The 18744-nt window shown below is 33.9% G+C and overlaps 2 protein-coding genes across 4 annotated transcripts; one reads left to right on the top strand and one right to left on the bottom strand.

Annotated features, from left to right (window-relative positions):
* Positions 1–772: 772 nt before the first annotated feature.
* On the bottom strand, positions 773–5392 carry LOC108194724 (protein FAR1-RELATED SEQUENCE 5-like). Its single transcript, XM_064081990.1, has 6 exons — positions 5275–5392; positions 3967–4852; positions 3161–3347; positions 2409–2972; positions 1495–1551; positions 773–1357 (listed from the first exon to the last, which is right to left on the bottom strand). Exons 1-6 carry the CDS (start codon positions 5390–5392, stop codon positions 773–775), a joined length of 2397 nt encoding a protein of 798 aa, XP_063938060.1.
* Positions 5393–10553: 5161 nt separating this feature from the next.
* LOC108193622 (uncharacterized) lies at positions 10554–16936 on the top strand. Of its 3 annotated transcripts, none has more exons than XR_010285214.1 (9): positions 10554–10728; positions 11289–11366; positions 11491–11776; positions 11871–11941; positions 12181–12286; positions 12380–12451; positions 12630–12688; positions 16333–16436; positions 16527–16562. XR_010285214.1 is itself a non-coding variant. In XM_017360355.2 (9 exons), exons 1-9 carry the CDS (start codon positions 10699–10701, stop codon positions 16755–16757), a joined length of 1023 nt encoding a protein of 340 aa, XP_017215844.1. In that variant the 5' UTR covers positions 10560–10698; the 3' UTR covers positions 16758–16936. The 3 variants fall into 3 exon arrangements, 2 of the variants coding, with proteins under 2 accessions (XP_017215844.1, XP_017215846.1); XM_017360355.2 differs by having other exon boundaries at positions 10560–10728; positions 12644–12688; positions 16527–16936; XM_017360357.2 differs by having other exon boundaries at positions 10561–10728; positions 12647–12688; positions 16527–16936.
* The last annotated feature ends 1808 nt before the right edge of the window (positions 16937–18744 follow it).

The raw sequence follows: 18744 nt of genomic DNA, 5'->3' as shown, positions 1-18744 counted from the left end.
CTTTATCAAATAAACATTTGAGATGTGGCTTGTTCGTCGATTCTTTGTCTTCGTAGTTCTTCTTCATTAGTAACAATAGTATGGAATCTTCTGAATAAATAAAGTATTAAAACTTTATACCTTCTGGACTTCTGGACGTGCTACAAAAGATTATTTGTACACTGAGGCTTGAACATATTAATGAACTTCTTCCAGTGGTGTGCAGCAGCATCCTGAAATTCTTCAGACATATAATTTCAATAAATCACTTGACGTTCTTCGTACGGATTCCTTCAACAGTACTTGCTATTTAACTTGCATTCTTATCAGAGTTGAGTTGGTACCTCTTTAATTACAAATAGGCTAAACATATGCCTTTCATGGATTTTTCTAAAACCCAAAAACGAAACAATAACCCTTAAGGTGTAAAAAACAAAATATTTCTTGTTCCGAATTCTCGCATTAATTACAATTGTGAATAATTACAAACTTATGTATGACAAACAAAACATAGTTCATAAGTAGCAAACATATGATTAATAATTCATTGTGCAAACTTAACAATAATCATCTGTTTAAATATAAGTGATAATCTGTTTAAATACAAGTGATTAGTGCTTCTGCCTTTAGTGATTACTAATTGTGATCACTTATAGATAACCAATAAAATAAAATAACAGCATAATATGCATTAACAGATTATAACAATATAACCATAACACCACATCTCATGTACATATTATATTTCATTAGAAAACAATGAAAAATATTATAGTAAAACCTAAAACAATGTTCACTTTTGTAACTCCTTCTTCTTTGGGCAAGTACGTGAATCATGAGTTGTAGCTAAGCATTCTTTACACCTTCGTATTCTCTTATTCGCTTTTGTAATTGCTTTCTCCCTCTCGCTAATCAACCTCCCTGATTTAAAATAATTTCCTTTGTTTTTAGAAATATTCGGAACTAGCACAGTAAGTTCCCCTTGAGGCTGTTCACCAATCAAAGCAGCCATGTGATCCTTTTTGGAAAAAGAAGCACCATCCAAATTATTGCCAACTTTGGTGCTTAAGTCCTTCACAGTTTGATGCACAAATTCAAGGACTTCCATCTGCACTCCAGCTTTGTTAAGAACTTGACGAAAATCAAACCAAATGTTCATCAATTTTAATGAAACCTTCTCCATCTTAAAATAATCAGCAGATATCATATCACACGAGCTTCCACAATCAGCAATTTTTGACCATCGGTTTAAAATAAGACTTTTAGGAAATCTTGTTACTCCAATATGCTTCATACCACAAAAACTATGCCTGCAAACTATACCACACATCACAAACTTCTTGCAAGAACAAACAGCATGCTCTTTACTAACCGATACCTGAAATATAACATAAATGCATACATAGTTATGAGAATTATGACTAAATTCTACTGAGTATAACTAAAATAATAAAATCACTACTATATAAACTCCATAAACAAAATATGTATCCTTCGCAGGATCAAAAAAATTACACGAGGCAGCCTTCGCAGGAGCTCTGTAATTTCAGAGCAATATTGTGATGCATACAACTGCAGAAAAAAGTGAATTAATATAAATGCATCACACTATTGCTAATGATTAGACGGATTTGTTTGCGTTATATAACCCTGTTTTTTGCTGGCTAGCTATGCTTAAGTTTGATTTGGCTTCAGTTCTATCTATATTAACTGAAGCTGGGTTGTATTTTTATGTTGAAGTCTGAATCTCTATTACAGGTTCAGGGGGACTAACACGCGGTGAAAAACTTTAAAATTTTATCAGATGACAGAATTTCGAAGATCCCTAAGACCAGAAGTGCAAGCAATGAGTGATATCAATCATGTCTATACTAACAAGAAACTGGCACTGTGCAAAAGTTTTGTAAAGTATGCACTATACAGTATACAATATGCTTTGGACAAGATGCTAATTTGTAATATTCTGTTTTGAGTACTTCACTAGGATAGCCAAATGTATTAGCTAGTCAAATGACTTTCCAGTAAATTTTTTTGTGAAATAAAAGAAGTGATTATTAGTTAATTCGCAGGGAAGTGTCGTGTTTATGGTAAAGAAAACCATGATATATTCAAGGCCAGACTCTATCCTAGTAATTCACAGTGTCGATAGTGTCCACTGTGGCGATGAAGGGCCATGAAGACTACTTTTTGAAGTGTAGATAATCATGGCCACAGTGTCCACTGTGAGTATTCAAAGTAGCAAGGATTGTATCAAATATCAACAGTACTTTAAAAAGTAGCATTTTTTGTGACTTGCATCCAACATTTTGGTTTACTACTCAGTTTTTAGTTCTGCTTGCAGGCAGTGATCATTTAGCTCCTTATCTCTAAATATTTATTACAATATTTACCAGGTAAATTGACTAGTGGGAAATGTATAAACAACATACCTTGAAGATCTTTTCTTTCACTTTTACATCCTTGATTTCAAAATTAGTAATACCTTCCACCTCTTCACTCATCCGTTTGATTTGCATATCCAAACATGCTGCCAAAATCCCCTCTTGAACTTTGTAAAAAACTGTCCGAGTAAACAAATCAGCCGCATCATCTTCAATAAACCATGTAGACAATGTATTGGGAAAGCTCAATTTTGACTCTTCATCCAGCCTCTCCGTCTCATTTCGTTGTCTTTGCATTGCACTTTGAAAACGCAACCAAAACTCACATAATGAATCAGCTTGTTTATGAAACTGAGCAAAGAAAAGATTCTCGCTTTCTGATCTAGACGTGGTCCTCATTAAACCTAACATAGGCTCATCTCTAAAAAAAGCTGGAATCCATGAAGATCTGATAGCATACATGTCACTCAACCACTTGTTATTTTCCAAATTAAACTCCTTCATAACAGCCTGCCATCCTTGTTCAAACTCAGCAATATCTAAATGTTTTGACCATATATACTTTTTCATCTTCTCCATGAAATCAGTCTCTTTACATAACCGATTACCAAGCTACAAAAAATTTAAAGCCTCGTCAAAAATACATCAAATATCATATTTATATACAATTACATATGTTAAAAAATAAAATAAGACTAAACTACTAAACCTTGATAGGAAATTTCTGCATTATATGCCACATGCACAAGCGGTGTTTAGTAGCAACGAAACCATTTTTTTGAAGAAAGTGACGAAGAAACTGCAATTTTCATTGCTGGACACTGATCAGTGATGATAACAACAGGATGACGTTTCATACATGTAGAAAACTGATCAAAAACCCATTTATAATGAGTAACGTCTTCCTTTGCCAAAAGGCAAGCAGCAAAAGTGACACATTTTTCGTGTTTATCAACCCCAGTGAACGGGGCAAATATCATATTATACCTGCCAAAATGAAACACTATAAGTACACATAAATCAACATCTACAATTGATATAGTATATAGTATAATCATAAAATTTATATGTTATAATCACTAAAAACAACTATACTAAATAACAAAAATATACTATAGGCATTGAATTTTATATGGCTTGCATTGCCACAAATATTCCGAATGAGTGACAAATTATGTCCCAAAAAAAAAATTGAGTGACAACTGAAATCAGTATTGAGAATATGTGCTAGAAAGGGTCTAGCTGCCTTAATTTCTCAACAATTAAATGTCACAAAAAGAAAAGAAAAAAGGTAGGCATCAGCTTGTTTTGTTCAAGTATTTTCCCCACTGGTTATCTATCTGCAGCTTTTTTAAGCTACCTTCTAAAATGTCAAAAAATACGTGGGAAACCATGGAGATATAACCAGCTACTGGAAATCTATACAATTACATCCAGAATTACAATTATCATGTCAAGAAGCCCAGAAGTGCATTGAATTTGAAACTAACCAGTAAAGTGCAGGGTTTGTTATGTAAATATACTATAGGCATTGGATTCAAAACAAATAAAATCTGGCCAAAAAGCACTCTAAATCATTATAATTAATCAACAAAATTTGACTTACTTATTTGTATCGAACGTTGCATCAAATGAAACCGCATCCCCATACACCTCGAAATTCCTCCGACAAATTGCATCAGCCCAAAAAAGCTTCGTCAAATGCCCTGTCTCATCAAGCTCATATGCATAATAGAAAGAACTCGACCCCTCCTGCAACACTTTAAACTTTTCAATTAACATTTGTCCATCTCCTTCTCCAATGTAGCATTTCAAGTCCCGATTAAAGTTCCTAAAATCTCTCACTGTAGCTCCAACATTAGAATACCCACCAACCATTTCTTTCATCAAACCGTAAGCTTTACTACAGCCAATGTTAACTTTTGCAGCATCAAACACAAAATTCCTCGAACTTATAGTCATTTGACGACTAGATCGCAAAAATTGCCTTCCAGATTCATCAACCAAGGGGTGATTATGCACCTCATCAAACTTAAACACAAAATATTCTCTATCCTTATTAAGTTTTAATACTATCTTTGCTTTGCAACAACACCTAGTAGAAGCAGTCCGCCTTCGCTTAACTTTACTCAAATTACTATCCAAAGTACTACGAAAATCATTACACCCTTCTTTACTGCATGTATAATGTTTAATACTAACTATACCAGATTCATCCCTCTTTTCAGTTCCCTTCCTCACATCAAAACCACCTAAACGACCATACTCCTTGTAAAATATGAAACCTTGGTCCAAACTCTGAAAGCATTGATTAATAGTTGGCTTCGAAACGTCAAGAACATTCAAAGGAATATACGTCTTTTGAGCAGCAGATGAAATAGAATGACTTGTACCAGATTCTTCATTGCAGTTTGAAGATAAAATAGAACTACCAACAGAAGTCACATCATCAACTCCACGATTAACAACAGATGAATCCCCATAACTTGAACCTATTACACATGATAAATAATCAGTAATGACAATAGATAATCACAACCAAAACTAATTATTTATCACATAATCACATATAATTATAATAGTTATCACTAATCACAACAATAAACTCACTTTTAATCACAATAATCGTATCTTCCAAGTCTATACCCCTTATGATACCACAGAGCTCCTGGTTTTATATATTTTACTCAAGAGCAACCACTAGCAACATTGATATATATTAACTCAGGAGCTACCACTCCTATTAGTCACAATAGGCCAGAATCACCTTAATTTTGCTCAAGTAACGTTTGCCTCACAACAGATATAACTTATGGCGAAGCAATGTAGTAGTATCAGCTGATGATAGACCGGAAATTATGTTATGTTGCACAGACACACTAGAAAACTTAAGCATATAGTAAAGTATCATTACAATTGCAAACATCCAATTCCAAATTAAGTGTATAGCCAGCGTCAAGACTATCAGCAACCATATATATGTCCTGCTGCATCAACATGAGTACCAGGACTCCAGGAGGGAGTAGTAACATTTAAACCTGAATCATGAGAAGTGATGTAATAGAAGCTCATTTATAATTTATGGACGAAGAAACACAGAACTCGAGCAAAGATCATTGTATGCAAAGCTGGTCAGAGAACAGAAGAAATGATTTAGTTCCAGAGCAAAAATATCAAATTTCTCTCAAAAAATACCAACTCTACAAGAAACTAACATCAAGACTGAATCAAACAACAATAATCACAATAAACTAACATCGATAATCACAAACAGTTGCAATAATTACATTAACTACCTCACTATAAATCAAGGTAATCAACTAATATTTACCTTGATTGTGACGAATCTTCGCTAAGTCTGAAGTAATCATCGTCTAAACACGGTAAAACTTAAGAAAAAAACCTGAAAGCTGAACAAATCAACAAAGGTAAAAAAAATTGTTAAGCAATTAAACATCAGCTTCCAAAAAAATGAAAAATTTACATAGTTTGATAGAGAAGAAAAATCAAGTAAAACACAGCTCCAGAACAATTGCAACAATTCATGATATATACATCCTCCGAACTAAACAGAGAGATACAGCGATAAACAAAGAAAAATAAACGGAGATAAACAGAGAGAGATAAACAGAGAGAAGATGATTGCAAGATATCACAAGCTTAATCTTCAAAAAGCTCGCTCGAACCAGATGCGAATTATGCGCGAGAGATACAGCGAGAGATGAAGCTCAGCGGGAGAGATGAAGCTTAGCGCCATGAAAGAGAGAGAGCATGTAGCATCAGTTAGAGAGAGAAAGTCATGAGAGAGAGACCGCGCTGCAACTGTAGGAAATTAATGTGTAAAAAACCTGTTTTTATATTTAATTCAGCAACGGACAGGATTAATTGAAGTATAAAATAAATGAATGGCTATGATTTAGTTTGTAGTTTGTACAATAAATTAGTTTGTATTTGAGCAAAAACCTATATATATATATATATAGGCTCGTGATCAAATGGAAACCACTTTTAAAATAAAAACTAGAAACCAATACAAGTTAGTGATATTCGCAGTACAATTTAGTGATATTATCTTTAGGATTTAGTGATCTGTGTTGCAAGAATTAGTGAAAACTCGCAGAAACAGCCAAGAATCTCCATATATGTTCCAAAAACTGCTCAAATCTCCAGATCTATTCACGTTTTCGATTCAGATGGTGGTGACGGTGGTGGAGATGGTGGAGTTGAAGGTGGAGATGGAGGAAGGATGATTGTAGCGAAGGTGTGGGTGGCTTGAAGTGAGGGGTTGGAGCGTTGCCGGAATAGTGGCGGCTCCGCCGCGTTTTGAAGTTGAGCCGAGGTGGAGAAAGAAGTAGGAACAGGGCTGAAGAAGGTTGAAGCAGCAACCAAGATGGGGTTGGTGAAGATGGAGGTGGAGATTGTGTTGTTAGAGAAATAATGGAGGTGGAGATGGAGGGGGCGAGCGACATAGAGGTGGTGGTGGTTATGAAGGAGGTGACGACGAAGGTGGTGGCAGTGGCCGATGTGGAGGTGGGGTTAGTGAAGATGGAGGTGGAGATGGGGTTGTTTAAAAATTTAGTGGTATTTGCTTTAGGATTTAGTGATATTTCAGCTTGGTTTTTAGTTTCTAGACTAAGGAGGTTTCTATTGGAGTAAAACTCTCTATATATATACGTATAACTAGTTGAGAAGCCGCGCGTTGCGGCGGCCTATAAAAATTATATTAATGATTCAAAATTAGTATGCGTACGATAAATAATTGTGTGGCATTCTATAAAATTTATATTAATGATTCTATATTTATATTTGTAGAATAAAATAAATTTAATATTATAAATGCAATACTAATATTAATATATAAAATTAAGAAACTGGACTATAATTCCTAAGTGAAAAAATGAAAATAAATTTCTACGTATAATTAACGATTTAAAACATGATGAATCTTAATTTAGTTGTGTTTTTTGAAAAGTAATCATGTTTTTCACTAACATTGTCATTAATTTCCAAACACTACTTCTTATACATATACACCATGCCCTACATGTAAAAAGCATACAGCTATTTCACAGAATTGATTGATGACATCTAGCCATATGCATTGATGGACTAATAAAGTAAGCTTGTAAGAACATAAGTGCGTAAAAGTCAAAAAGATATTGAGATGCAATTCCAAAACCATCCCCGGTTTTAATAGGGATAAACATTATATTCAAGTTATACAAACATTAATCATGTTGGAGACGTATGAATTCAAATCCATACAGGTGTATATTAGTGACCTCTTCCTCCAATTTTTTGATTGGTTGTCCGCAAAAACATCAATTTAAATTCATGAGATAGCAGTTTACTCCCACATCCGACAAACTTTTCAATCATCTCTATCGTCATTCAAAATATATATCATAGTGTACATTATTGTATTAGATGGAGAAGATAAATAGGCAAAGAAAAATCAATCAATCATCAATATACTTATATAAAGGAGAAGCGAGGAGTGTGTAGGTGGCGCCTCGTAGGGTTGTGGTATTGGGAGAGAGGGAGGAGGTTGTGTTTACATGATCCAAAACCCTACAACCTATAGGAGTATTTATAGGTGTAGAGAGACTTGTGTGCTACTCTTTTCCATAACTAAATAATTTGAAATAGAATCAGATTAAAAAACTTGCAAGCTACTATATTCCATAAATAATCTGAAACATAATCAGATTAATTTATGCCAAGATATATACCATACCAATTAATATGAAACAAAATCTGAATTAGAATCAGATTAAAAAACTTGCAAGCTACTATGTTCCATAAATAATCTGAAACAGACTCAGATTAATTTATGCCAAGATATATACCATATAATTAACGATTTAAAGCATGACGAATCTTAATTGTAGTTGTGTTTTTTTAAAAAAGTAATCATATTTTTCACTAACATTGTCATTAATTTCTAAGAGCTACTTCTTAGACATATACACCATGCTCTACATGTAAAAAATACGGCTCTTTAACAGAACTGATTGATGACATCTAGTCATATACATTGATTATCCAATAAAACAGACAATAAGTTTGCAAGAACATAGCTGCGTAAAAATCAAAAGGATATTGAGATGCAACTCCAAAACCATCCCAAGTTTTAATAGAGATCAACATTATGTTTTAGTTATACGAACATTAATCATGTTGGGACGTATGAATTCCAATCCATGCATGTGTATATTAGCGACTCCTTCCTCCAATTTCTTTGGATTGGTTGTCCGCAAAAACATCAGTTTAAATTCATGAGACAACAGTCTACTCCCACATCCGACAAACTCTTACTCTTGTCGATTAATCATCTCTATCGTCATTCAAAACATTTATCATAGTGTAACTCATTATTGTATTAGATGGAGAAGATAAATAGGTAAAAAAAAATTGTTTATAAAACGTATTCGCCCCCTCACCGTATGTGTAGAATGATAGTTGTGAAGAATATAAGGAGTTTTTAGTAATTTCACCTTGGAGTGTTTAAGCGGGAAAATCTATTAGAACCCTGCTAGTATAAATTGGTTGCTTCTGTTTGTTTGAGACATAACTTTCATTTCTGCAATCTCTATTTGTTTGTGTAAATAGAGTTTATGAAATACAAGCTAGGTTTTCTCCTTACATTCTATTTTCTCCATAATAGCTTCTCAGGATAAAACGAATCACGATGTCGTTGCATAAAAGCGGCACCGCCGGCGAGTAGGGTTGTGGTAATGAGAGAGAAGGTTGTGTTTAGATGATCCAAAACCCTACAACCTATAGGGGCAACCTATAGGGGCATTTATAGGTATATAGAGACTTGTGTACTACTCTTTTCCATAATTAAATAATTTGAAATAGAATCAGATTAAAAAACTTGCAAGCTACTATATTCCATAAATAATCTGAAAAATAATCAGATTAATTTATGCCAAGATATATACCATATCAATTAATATGAAACAAAATCTGAAATAGAATCAGATTAAAAAACTTGCAAGCTACTATGTTTCATAAATAATCTGAAACATAATTTATGCCAAAAATTTATGCAACTAAGTTTGAATTGTGAATTTGTGATGAAACAGGATATGCAAGTTTTCTGATCGTCTTTGAATATCCAGATACGAGCTTTTATATTTAATTACATGTACAAATATTTCAAATAAATGTGGTCATGTCGAGAGAGATATGTTAATTACAGAAACGTGAGAGTATGCAAAGAGGATTGATATGTTATCATTTTGCAAAAATGATAAAAAGGCATTCACCCCTAATTTATGAATAGATATATATATGGCCGTTTGCTGGACTTAAAATAAATGACTTACTATTTAAATTGAAGAAGTGGATTAGAAGTGAGAAGTTGGTTTGGACTTATAAACTATTATAAGTGTTTGGATATCGTGACTTGTAAGTTTTTAAGTGTTTGGATAACCTAACTTATAAGTTCGTATAGTTTGTAGTTTTGTAATATATTTGTAATATAATTATTCGATATTTATGATATAAATTGAGAAAAGTTAATGAAAATATTTATTAGATTAATATCTATATTATATAAAAAAAATTGGTTTTTGGTTTGCTTTGTCTCTCATAAAATTTGTATTATATTATATAATATTAATATTTATATTATATAATACTAATATATTTTCATGTAACTGAAGGCAAAAAAGGGGAAGTGGCTTCCACGGGACAGGTTTAAATTACAAAAAGAAAACAATCCACAACATACCTATCATCTATACTATCTATACTATCTATACTATACTATAATAAGCCAACATAGGTATAATTTGTAGTCGTACAAAATTTTGGTTTGGTCATCTCTTTTGTAACTACAAGTCTGTCACATGTAAACTTCTCTTACTCTTACAATATTGAAGAGTTTTATACTGTTTAAATTACAAACACTTGAGATATAGTACAAGATAAAAACTCCATCATTATTCTTTTAAATATAATTTATATACTATATCATAATAAATCAACATTGGTATAATTTGTAGTTGTCCAAAAAATATAACCAATTGGTAAATATAATCAGGTTAAAATCCAATTCATCAATTCTAAAATACTAATAAGATGATGTTAAAATTTAAATTATAATTAATAAATTACGATTTCTATACCCGTCAGTGCTTCGCACGGGTTAAAAGCTAGTAATTCATAAACAATGAAAAAGGCATTAAAAAATAAAAAACCTCAAATAGAGTTGAACTCTAATCAAAGATAAAATCCCTAAAATCCAACATAACTCTAAGAACAGTGATTTAGAGCGCGCGAAGTTATCGCGGGAGGAGGATAGCAACAAATCGGAGAAACCATTGCAATGTCGACTGATCAACGACGTCGAAGAAAGGTAAGACAATACTTGAACCCGGTGAATTCTACGCAAAAATCTTACTGATTAATGTATGCAGTGAGGCGAGGTAAAAGGGGTTTACTGAACTGGTAACTGACTGATGCTCCATGATCAATCTATATGCAATTTAGTTTAAATCATATCTATGTGATTAAATCTTTATCTGTTTGAAACATTCAATCCATTCAAAATTTGATTGCATTATTATTGGATATAGAGTGCATATTGAAATTGTGTTTAGTAAAAGTAGAATAACCAATTATAAATGATTAATACAGATTAAGACACCTGTCGTATTAATATGTTGTCCAGCTTGAAGCACATTCATGTAATGACTTGTGTTCTAACTGTGTTTATATGGAAACACATGACATAATCTATAGTTTAATTTATCAGAATTTTGCGTATAAACAAATATTATATGAATCTGGATGTGGACTATAGTGTTTACATTATTATTTCGACTTGGTTCATAGCACTGAATCATGTTATCAGCCAATGTGAAAGTGTTTCAAATAAATATAAAGGTATATTTTGTTAACTATTATGCATTACAGGTGGTACCTGGGATTAATGGAATCGTTCCGAAATTCATCAAAGTAATATATGGACCTGATACTTTGATTGTTTCGTTGGTAAGTAGTTAAAAAATACTGTTAATAATACTGATAATAGACAGTACACAAATTTATTGTTTTGACTAAATATATTCAAAATTATAATGGTATTTCATAAACTGAATAAATAAATTTATTCCAGAGACTTCCGGAAAGGTTTCTTGATGCAGTAGGAGGTAGATTACCAAATAATGTAGTTCTCCAATACCCAAACGGGCGTGAGATACACGTGCATTACCAACGCATTAATCAGAGCTTGGTAGATCTTGACCCTCTTTTCAATGAACTTGAAGGAGAGGAAGGTTTTTATCTCCTCTTCGAATATAATGGCAATGGGTTGTTCTCATTGAGTGTGATTGATAAGGCATTAACTGAAGTGGAGTATCAACATTCGAGGAAAATACCAAGGGCCCCTGTTTTATACCAAGGTTGAATTTACCTTATGTCAAAACACATTCTACTTTAATATACATTCCAATAACTATGTGTAAAATTAATGGCATTCATTTTCTTGATTTGCAGATAAAGTCAATGGTAAAAGGTGGAAATTCATGGCTCGTGCACTTGGTCAGACTTTCGAGAATGGATCTGTAGTATGTTTCTGATGCTATAACTATGTTATAAACTAAATAAAACTCAAATAATTATATTTACACATTATTATCACATCAGCCGATACCGCGCGGCTATCTAGAAAGATTTGGTGATGCAATCCCTCAGGAAGGTGTGTTGGCTCTGAGTAATGGAGAGGAGTTTACAGTCTCCTATATTAATAATTAAGGAAGACTTTATGGTTTAAAGAGCATCATCGAAAGATCGTATGTTGCTGTAGGAGATATTATGGTTGTTGCTCATCTTGGTGGGGGGAGTTTCGCAATGGATCTTTATGATCACAGTAAGACAGAAAATAATGACTTTCAATGAGCCAATCATTATTGGTAAAATTACTCATATAAACTGAATTTGTTTTCTACATAACTTTTCTCAATAATGTTATAAACTAATGAATGAAAGTGGTGCTTTTAACGCAGATTCAGACTCAGAATACGATCTAGGTGAATTAGAGGAAGCTGAAATGGCAGCTCAAATCCAAGAAGGAATAGGTAATTGCTGTTTAAATCCTATTAATTTAAATATCTTGATATTCAGCTTAAAGTCACACACTAAAATTGGGATTTATTAATAAGCTATAAAATTAAAGCATTATAGAAAAATCATGTCACTACTTTAAATATGTTATATTGGTGTTTTGGATAAATCTTAACTAAAATTAATTGCTAGTAAATGATGTACAGCAGTGGGTGATGCTGGGATGGACATGGAGGGAAATGCACCTCAAGGTAATTTCTAATGATTCATGAACATTATGATATCGTTAATAACATAAAAATTTAATCATAAATGCCTTTGTTTTTAAATAATATCTATTAAAAAAAAATTACATGAATAAGGACGCTAATATATAGTAAAGTATATTTAACAGTCCAGTGATTCAAGAAACTAACCCATAGAATACTTAGACATTGGAGACAAAACAATGTATAGATTAAAATTAAATACCTGCGTTTTTTGATGCTCTGCTATTTGACAGTATTGGACACCTTAATAGGAATGTTCTTGATTCACTTCGATTAAAAATGACTGTTAACACTCTTAAAAAAAATAACAAAGCAAACCAGACCAGCCTCATGCTTGTTTGGTCTGCGCTGTGCAGTTCAATTCTTAAAAAAATAATGTCACATGTTCTCCTGTGCTTATTAGGATATTGTCATGCCTTCAGTGTATGACAAAGCTATTTTTGGTGTTTTCTGTGTTTATGAACTGAAATAACAGGAAATCAAGTAATAGAACAGGAGATTATAGCTAAACAGAGGTGAATTAGGGCAGAGAGATGTAGAATTGAGAGAGAAATGAGAGAGAGAGATCAGATCAGGAGAGAGAGACAGAGTTTAGAGAGAGAAAGAGAGGGAAAATCAGTTAGAGAGAAGAGAGAGAGAAACTTGGAGAAGAAGTTGTATTTCATATTATGCATAATAGAAAATACAACTGAGTAGATCTATTTATAGACTCTACTAACTTGTAATGAAAAGACACAATTACCCTTGCTACTACTACTATCCCTGCTCATATGTCTATAGACTGCTACTTAAGTTGATTCCTAACATTCCACCCTCCTTGAATTTCACCATGTCCTCATGGTGGATCATACACTTCACAACCTCTTTCCACCTGGGTTAAGTACATCACTGGTAAGGCCTTCACTGCTATGCTTGCTTTTCCTTCCAGGTACAACTCTTGTTTATTGAAAACTTGCACCACTTGTTGAATATTTAGAATTCCTGCAGGACCATCAGCATATCGAATTCCATAGAAACAACTTAAAAAGCCTCCTGGATCATATATGTATATTATAACATTTTTCCTTGAGACTTCAAATTTCATATCTCCTGGACCTTGTATCTGCTCAGTGTCCCTGTAGGTTGTCCCCATTATCCCAGCCCTCACAGAACCACAATACAGTTCACCAGCCTCATTAATCTCAGTGAAGACTCGGTCAATCTCATCATTATCCTTTTGAATGTCTTGGCCTTGTCTGCCAGCTGAATTCTCAAACTGAACTACAAAATCTCTCTTCTTCAACTCAGGGTGTTCCTTTAATAGCTGATTTATTGCCAAGATCTTCAAACTAACCCCACATTGCCACTATCCAAGTTGGCCACCAACTGAGTTACTTAGTGTCACTTCTGGTAGCCATACTTCCTTAGCCATGATTATTTTTTTGAATAACATATCAACAGCTGAGTGGTCTTTTTGCATATGACCCCCTGGATCAAAGATGGTCATAATCTGTGTATCAAGATGGCTGGACTTCTCTTCTAGACCAGAGTAATTTGGAGTTACGGGACTATCTATGCATGGAACATCCTCAATCAATTCCCTCATACTGGTAAGGATGATTGAAGATTCCTCCACAACAACACCTTGTTTCTCTTTATCTCTGCAATCAACAAGCTTTGGCATGTCACCATCTTCAAATACCTCATCTGATTTGTCTCTCAGATGTCCAACATCCTCTAATTTTTCACTTGTGCAAAAATCTGCCTCTGACAAACAAGTTGAGTGCAAGTTATCTCCTCCTAGGACTCCTGAAATGAGTTCATACTCTGGCCAACACTTCTTGCCTTCCATTGGATCTTCCTCATAGATAGGGTCATCATTATAGATAGGTTCAACAGCCACAAGGTGCTCCCAATCATGTGATGACTCAGAGACTCTAGCACCTTCAGATTTAGGTCTTAACTCAAGATGATGCACTGAATTACCAATCTGATATTCTAAGATTGCAGACATTATCTCAGACTTTTCCTCTGGGCTTAATTCTGAATTTTCTGGAGAAGACATCTCTTCTTCCTGAGTTATCCTAAACAGTGACATGGTTTCCTTAAATTGCTCTGTATATTCCTCAAACCGAATAAAATGTGAATCCAATGGTTCTTGTTTTGATGCAAAAGGATTTGCCAATCTAGGTCTTCTACTCTTCTGAGCCTCACTTTTCTTCAATAACTCCATCTTTTGAGCAGCCAAAGCAACTAAATCCTCCAATTCCTCCTCCAAATTCTGAATCCTCTGACTCGACTTTTCCCTAAACCCATAAAACTGCTGTTGAACTTCTTGTAGAAGATTATTAAAGGCTTTGTCACTACTCTCCATTGACATACAATTATCAGCACACGTAATCTCTTACACAAACTATCAAACACTTTGCCTACACCACAAAAGTCACTTCTCCAATCCACAATCAAACACAAGATTCAGCCACAAACTGCTCACAACTGTTCAATTTACTAAGCTTTCAACAGGTGTTCACACCGTCAATTTATCAAACACTTGATAGGCACTGTGAATTCAACACACTTCCTACTTCTTGTCACAATTTCTCCAATTATCAATCGACACAAAACACAAATTCTCTGATGTAAGCTTACTACAATAACAAAATCACACCGTTCTTACTCCACCTCACTAAGTCAACTACACAGCCACTACACAGGCACCGAGTCACACCTCAGTTAACAGAGAACACTCCACAACAACTTCGTTTGTGATTTTCTGATAATAAAAACCCTAAAAACTGCTAATTACTATAAACGAACTAAAATCAACTATACTTCACTTCAAATTCACAGAAACAACCACACAATCACAGATCTGATGAGAACAGCTAAGAAAACAGAGTACCTGGACTGTTTTGATCATAACTAACAAACTACACCTGCGATTACTGTGATTCCACAACCGCACACCTAGTTTATACCAGCGCAACTCAATTGAAGCAGAGGATGATCGTTTTTAACCTCGCTCTGATACCAATTTGTCATGCCTTCAGTGTATGACAAAGCTATTTTTGGTGTTTTCTGTGTTTATGAACTGAAATAACAGGAAATCAAGTAATAGAACAGGAGATTATAGCTAAACAGAGGTGAATTAGGGCAGAGAGATGTAGAATTGAGAGAGAAATGAGAGAGAGAGATCAGATCAGGAGAGACAGAGTTTAGAGAGAGAAAGAGAGGGAAAATCAGTTAGAGAGAAGAGAGAGAGAAACTTGGAGAAGAAGTTGTATTTCATATTATGCATAATAGAAAATACAACTGAGTAGATCTATTTATAGACTCTACTAACTTGTAATGAAAAGACACAATTACCCTTGCTACTACTACTATCCCTGCTCATATGTCTATAGACTGCTACTTAAGTTGATTCCTAACAGATATATGCATAGTTTAGGAGTTATTTAAATAACTAAGTGTGGTTATTTTACCGGATATAAGATAAAGTTCAACCACATCACTGCCCTACCACAGTGGAATGATCTTCCTAATATTATATGGGAGTAACATCTACCTATGAATATGTAAAATGAACATATGAATTAACTTTGATTTGGATTGTAAGTGGATTTTTTAGAAATTATCAATTGTTGCAGGTGAGGTAGGACAAAACGGTGATAACATTGAAAACAATGATCAGATAAGGCAATTCACCAAAGTCTTAACTCAAAGCAACACAGACCAAAGCAGCCATGGAGTGGTACACCATTACTTAAAATCTTTGCCGTATACATTTTCAGAAAAAATAATTGTATATAGAATTGATAAATGCACTTTCTGTAATATGCAGATAATTCCATTTAGTGTGAAGCCCAGGAATCGAGGGTGGAAAGCGGGTGAACAGGTTAGCTTAATCACAGGATTAGGAAGCTGGACATGTACATTGGAAATGCATCATAAATGTGCACGCTTCTCTGGAGGCTGGAACAATTTCAGCCTGGAGAACGACCTGGAAAAGGATCAGGTCTTGAGGTTCAATCTAGTTGAGGCCGAAAACAGTATTGTATTCCATGTCAACTAAAGAACTATTTTAATGTGTTGTAATCTACTTGGACAGCTTTTAAGTTTTGATGAGGTTGTGATTTACTTAGGTTTGTTTGGGTGGAATACAGATTTTTAAGAAAGTTTGATGGAGACAAATTGTGTTTAAAAGTTTATGATTAACTTTATATAGTTTATTAGTTTAATATTAATTTCTGATTCGCTTTTGTTGAGTACATGAACCATGGACAACAGTAGTAGCACCGATAATCAAACTATTCTTATAATTTTAAAGAGAAGATGGGTGAAATTAAATGAATAACGAAAAACCAGCAAAGGTGTCCATTATAACGTAAATATCATCTAAAAATATTTTTGACTAAGAATATTATATAATTATATTTAATAACACTCAAGAATGAAAGAGTGAAATTTTAGCTATTTAGGATTAATAGAAAAATTTAGATTTATTAACAACGATCATATTTATAAATATACGCTAATAAAAATACACATTAAATATTAACTTTTTAAAACAATTTCTAAAATTAAAAACGTTACAAAAATAAAAATAATTATTGTCAAAAGATATGCATTGTTAAAATAAAAAGCCTAATCTTAACTATTTTTATGATGATACTGAGTACTTAGAACCCCTAATCGTTTACACATACATATATATAGGGGAGTGCTCAAATACAAACCAATCTTAAAATACAAACTACAAACCATATATAAAAATAACAAAACTCATACACAGTAATCCATTTTTCTTCCTTTAATCAGATCTACTTTCTCTCTCTCCTCGTTTCTCTTACCTCCGTCTTTCTCTCAACCTGCCGCGATGTAAATCAATATAGTTTGCTACAACTGAATTTTGTTCCCATTGAGATAGATACAAACATATAGATATAATTTAGTGCTGAAGTTGTGGTGCTTTTGGTATTTGATGATGCTACGGTTTGGTAGTGGTGATGTTGGTGATGGGGTGTCAACGGTGATAGTACAATGATAGTGGCAGAGGTTGAGGCGAATTCACCCACCATCACGTCTCCACAAGTCCGCTGTTTACGCCTCCTGCTATATACTTTTGTGATTTTCGCTTTGCAAATTAGTGATTTGTGCTATATAAATTGGTGATTATCACTTTAGAAATTGGTGAAACAGCGGGTACAACACAGAAGCTAGTGACAGTGACACCGGGATGTGGCTGTGTTTTCAGGCGATAGAGGTGAGGCTGGAGGTGACGGAGGTGAGGCGGGAGGGCACGGTGGAGGTGAGAGTGGATTTGGTGGTGATAGAAAATAATGGAGGTGGACATGGAGGTGGTGGTTATGGAAGGGGCGGGCGGCATGGAGGTGGAGGTGGTGATGATGGAGGTGACAGTGGAAGCGGAGCTGAAGGAGGTGGAGGTGGAGTTGGTGGAGTTGGTGGAGGTGGAGATGGAGATGGGGTTGTTAGAGTTTAGTAACACTAAAAACGGCTGATCACTAAATATTATTGTCATAATCATCAGTTTGTACGTTTGTAGCGTAAGGAGTTTGTACTGGAATAGGACCCTATATAGGCACTTGCTCAAATGAGAACTTTCTTAAAATGAGAACCGTGAGAACTCTTTTAATTTATCAATATCTCATTCATTTGAAAGGCCCCGCCAGGGGCACCTTCACAAAAAATGTATATCATTAAGGTCTCCACCTAGCTAGCCGGAAAAAAAAACAAAAAAAAATCAAAAAAAAAAATCACTGATGACGTGGCAGTGGACTTTTTTTTTGAATTTTTTTTTTTACTAGTTAGGGAGAGAATAGTTTTATATACATTTTTTATATTGGGTACCCACTAGTTTGATGTTTAGATTAGTTAAAATATGATAAATTCAGGAAGTTCTCACGGTTCTCATTTTAAGAAGTTCTCACTGGAGTAACCCTCTATATATATATATATACACTAGCTTATAACCCGTGCAATGCACGGGCGGTTATAATATTTGCTATTTTTTGTATATATTTTAACTTAAACTAATATTA

This window comes from Daucus carota, chromosome 7, assembly GCF_001625215.2.
Source record: "Daucus carota subsp. sativus chromosome 7, DH1 v3.0, whole genome shotgun sequence".
NCBI classification, from domain to species: Eukaryota; Viridiplantae; Streptophyta; class Magnoliopsida; order Apiales; family Apiaceae; genus Daucus; species Daucus carota.
The sequence above is the reverse complement of the archived record's forward strand: the minus strand, read 5'-3'. Positions and strand labels throughout refer to the sequence as shown.